The following is a 5,121-nucleotide window of genomic DNA, read 5'->3' on the forward strand; positions in this document are numbered from 1 at the left end:
CAAATCAGGCAACATAAACACTAAAAATTAAATACCAAGAAAAGATAATGACTTGAGTATGGCTATAATCAAGAGAAACTTCAACATAGAATTTTCTGAAAACCACACTGAGACAAGGCAGAAACCTTCCCTTCCATACATGAACAAAGGTTCATTTCTCTGCTAGTAGAAAAGATGCATAGCATTACCTGAATCTATGAGCCAACTTCATGCATCAATAGCCACAAAGGACTAAAGCGCTGACTTCACTCTATTTTAGATTTTGTTTATTTCAAAACTACTAACCTATAAAATCAATAAGATGGAATGAGCTTCATGCTAATCTTCTATCATTCATTCCTGCATAATGCTTTGAAGCATCATTGGTCTCAGGAATGTATTTGATAGTCCAATATTTGATGCACTGTTTTATTCGAGAGAAGCGAGCTTTGCTCTAGCTCTTGCTTGTTATTCCAGATAAAGCAGCCTTCAACAGGATGAATAATCTGCTTTATCATCCAACATAAATTGTTTTTAGGTATTAACTAGCCAGCTTTCCTTCCTTCACAATATAATTCTGCGAAGGGAAATCTTCTCCCTTGAAGTATCTGTCTAGCATATCCTTCGTTCCAGCTGCATACCTTATCTGAAGTAGAGATTTTATGAACAATTAGTCAGAAAACTCTCAAGAATATCTCTGTATTTTTTATGATTCCTATTTTCTGCTTCCAAAGATGACAAAAATGATAAATTAATGACAGCATTAAAGCTTTGTGCAATGGACCATGATGCAATATAATTGAATTTTTGAATTATTTATGAGGTATGTTTGTCAATCAAATCAATTACTAGAAACAAAGGGGCGAAATTGGATGAAATCAGACACCTGACCATCTATTGTAGTCCCAGAGATATGGGGAGTCATAGCATGGTTTGGCATGGAGCGCCATGGATGATCTTTTGGAGCAGGTTGAGCAAACCAAACATCTCCATTGTAACCTGCATTGCAAAAAGTCCCAAGAGTTAGCAATGTACCTGTTTCCATCAATGCAATTAGCAGTTAGCAATGTGCCTGTTTCCATCACTGCAATTGGAAAGCTAACTTGTTATAACAAACATGAACATAGTTTAGAAATTTAAAACATAGAAAAACGAATCATTGTCTTTTAATTGCCTCCAAGAATGACAAAAGGACTTCCAAAGCAAAAAAATACAGTTACATTGTTTTATTAGCAACGAATCATCATTCTCTTTCTGAATCTGAGAGAAATGTTTAATGATGGGACTTGTATGTCCATTATTGTCATTGGGAAGTAAGAATTACATGTTGTTCTACCTCCTTGCACATGGTCTAATATAGAACCTAGAATTCCACAAATGAAGTGGAACCCCATTTACTAGAGATTTACCCAAATACTATATATTCACCAAATTAGGCAACATAAACACTAAAAATTAAACACCAAGAAAATACAATGACTTGAGTATGGCTATAATCAAGAGAAACTTCAACATAGAATCATCTGAAAACCACACCAAGGCAAGGAAGAAACATGCCCTTCCATACACGAACAAACGTTCATTTCTCTGCTAGTAGAAAAGATGCATAGCATTACCTGAATCTGTAAGCCAGCTTCATGCATCAATAGCCACAAAGGACTAAAGCATTAACTTCACTCTATTTAGATTTTGTTTATTTCAAAACTACTAACCTATAAAATCAATCATATGGAATGAGCTTCATGCTAATCTTCTATCATTCATTCATGCATAATGCTTTGAAGCATCATTGGTTTCAAGAATGTATTTGACAGTTCAATATTTGATGCACTGTTTTATTCGAGGGAAGCGAGCTCCACTCTGGCTATTGCTTGTTATTCCAGATAAAGCAACCTTCAACAGGATGATTCATCTGGTTTAGCATCCAACATGAATTGTTTATAGGTATTGACTAGACAACTTTGCTTCCTTCACAATATAATTCTGTGAAGGGAAATATTCTCCCTTGAAGTGTCTGTCTAACATATCCTTCGTTCCAGCTGCATACCTTATTTGAAGTAGAGATTTTATGAACAATTAATCAGAAAACTATCAAGAATATCTCTGTATTTTTTATGATTCCTATTTTCTGCTTCCAAAGATGACAAAAATGATAAATTAATGACAGCATTAAAGCTTTGTGCAATGGACCATGATGCAATATAATTGACTTTTTGAATTATTTATGAGGTATGTTTGTCAATCAAAGCAATTGCTAGAAACAAAGGGGTGAAATTGGATGAAATCAGACACCTGGCCATCTATTGTAGTCCCAGAGATATGGGGAGTCATAGCATGGTTTGGCATGGAGCGCCATGGATGATCTTTTGGAGCAGGTTGAGCAAACCAAACATCTCCACTGTAACCTGCATTGCAGAAAGTCCCAAGAGTTAGCAATGTACCTGTTTCCATCACTGCAATTGGCAGTTAGCAATGTGCCTGTTTCCATCACTGCAATTGGCAAGCTAACTTGTTCTAACAAACAGGAACATAGTTTAGAAATTTAAAACATAGAAAAATGATTCATTGTCTTTTAATTGCCTCCAAGAATGACAAAAGGACTACCAAAGCACAAAAATACAGTTACATTGTTTTATTAGCAACGTATCATCATGCTCTTTCTGAATCTGAGAGAAATGTTTGATGATGGGACTTGTATGTCCATTATTGACACTGGGAAGGAAGCAATATGAAGAGGAGTTGAATAAATATAACTGACCTCCAATGTGTCCACTTGCAGAAGCATCAGCAACTGCTTGAGCATCCATGATGGCCCCTCGAGCATTATTCACAATCAATACACCCTTCTTCATCTTGTTGATTTTCTCCTTGTTAAACATTCCCCTACTATAACCAAAAGGAAAGGGCAAGAGAAACGATAATTAGGTTTATGTTCAAAAGTTGTATAAAATATATGGGTTCTATTGATCTCTGACTGAATAATGGGAGAGACTATTTATGAATTAAAATATAACAGACCTCCAATGTGTCCACTTGTAGAAGCATCAGCAACTACTCGAGCATCCATGGTGGACCCTCGAGCATTATTCATAATCAATACACCCTTCTTCAACTTGTTGATTTTCTCCTTGTTAAACATTCCCCTACTATAACCAAAAGGAAAGGGCAAGAGAAACAATAATTAGGTTTATGTTCACAAGTTGTATAAAATATATGGGTTCTATTGATCTCTGACTGAATAATGGGAGAGACTATTTATGAATTAAAATACAAAATAAGAATTTATGTGACAAAAGTACTAAACAACATTATATAATATAGAATCAACAAAATACCAAGGGATTTTGGCTCATAAAATACTTGTAATAAAAGTCTAAAAAGTGCCTATAACATCAATGCAAATATTACTCAATTATCACATTATGGTAATACAATATTCGTAACAGATAACTCAAAATGCTCACTAATCAGGAGAAACAACTTAGCACAATTACTTTCATATATAGAAAACATGTCAATTACAAACAACCATGAACGAACAACAAGAAACTTCACATATATTAATTAAAAATGAAGAAATGTACATTGTCTATTAAGAATGAAACAAACCCTATTAAAAAACTATATCTGGCAATATAATTACTAAAGATAACCTGTGCACAAAAATAAATTTTGCAATGAAACAAACTAAAAAGACAAAGAGATTATTTTTAGAAGAATTACATGGTCATAAAATTTGCAACGAAACAAACTAAAAAGATAAAGAAGTTACTTTTATAAGAATTACATGGTCTTCTACCTCCTTGCACATGGTCTAATATAGAACCTAGAAGTCCACAAATGAAGTGGAACCCCATTTACCAGAGATTTACCCAAATACTATATATTCACCAAATCAGGCAACATAAACACTAAAAATTAAATACCAAGAAAAGACAATGACTTGAGTATGGCTATAATCAAGAGAAACTTCAACATAGAATTATCCGAAAACCACACCAAGACAAGGCAGAAACCTGCCCTTCCATACACAAACAAAGGTTCATTTCTCTGCTAGTAGAAAATATGCATAGCATTACCTGAATCTGTGAGCCAACTTCATGCGTCAATAGCCACAAAGGACTAAAGCGCTGACTTCACTCTATTTTAGATTTTGTTTATTTCAAAATTACTAACCTATAAAAACAATAAGATGGAATGAGCTTCATGCTAATCTTATATCATTCATTTCTTCATAATGCTTTGAATCATCATTGGTCTCAGGAATGTATTTGATAGTCCAATATTTGATGCACTGTTTTATTCGAGAGAAGCAAGCTCTGCTCTGGCTCTTGCTTGTTATTCCAGATAAAGCAGCCTTCAACAAGATGAATCATCTGCTTTAGCATCCAACATGAATTGTTTATAGGTATTGAATTTCTAGTTTTCCTTCCTTCACAATATAATGCTGCGAAGGGAAATCTTCTCCCTTGAAGTATCTGTCTAGCATATCCTTCGTTCCAGTTGCATACCTTATCTGAAGTAGAGATTTTATGAACAATTAGTCAGAAAACTCTCAAGATAGAATCAACAAAATACCTCTGGATTTTGTCTCATAAAATACTTGTAATAAAAGTATAAAAAGTACCTAATGAAAATATTACTCAATTATCACATTATGGTAATAAAATATTCCTAACAGATAACTCAAAATGCTCACTATATATTCACCAAATCAGATAACATAAACACTAAAAATTAAATACCAAGAAAAAACAATGAATTGAGTATGGCTATAATCAAGAGAAACTTCAACATATAATTATCCGAAAACCACACCAAGACAAGGCAGAAACATGCCCTTCCATACACAAACAAAGGTTCATTTCTCTGCTAGTAGAAGAGATGCATAGCATTACCTGAATTTGTGAGCCAACTTCATGCATCAATAGCCACAAAGGACTAAAGCATTGACTTCACTCTATTTTAGATTTTGTTTATTTCAAAACTACTAACCTATAAAATCAATCATATGGAACTGAGCTTCATGCTAATCTTCTATCATGCATTCCTGCATAATGCTTTGAAGCATCACTGGTCTGCATAACATCTTATCTTTGTATTTTTGTTCACGCTGTAATTTCCACTTCTGCAGCCCTAATA

The 5,121-nt window shown here is 34.0% G+C and overlaps 1 protein-coding gene across 1 annotated transcript; it reads right to left on the bottom strand.

Annotated features, from left to right (window-relative positions):
* Window positions 1-513: 513 nt before the first annotated feature.
* Window positions 514-2,859, bottom strand: LOC149182772 (formate dehydrogenase 2, mitochondrial-like). Its single transcript, XM_089418625.1, has 3 exons — window positions 2,738-2,859; window positions 2,272-2,384; window positions 514-625 (listed from the first exon to the last, which is right to left on the bottom strand). The coding sequence occupies exons 1-3, from the start codon at window positions 2,856-2,858 to the stop codon at window positions 521-523; spliced, it is 339 nt and encodes a 112-aa protein (XP_089274751.1). The 5' UTR covers window position 2,859; the 3' UTR covers window positions 514-520.
* Between the last annotated feature and the right edge of the window lie 2,262 nt (window positions 2,860-5,121).

Source organism: Pinus tabuliformis, chromosome 3_2 (genome assembly GCF_031772625.1).
Source record: "Pinus tabuliformis cultivar Carrire ecotype Pingquan chromosome 3_2, CPIR1, whole genome shotgun sequence".
Classification (NCBI taxonomy): domain Eukaryota; kingdom Viridiplantae; phylum Streptophyta; class Pinopsida; order Pinales; family Pinaceae; genus Pinus; species Pinus tabuliformis.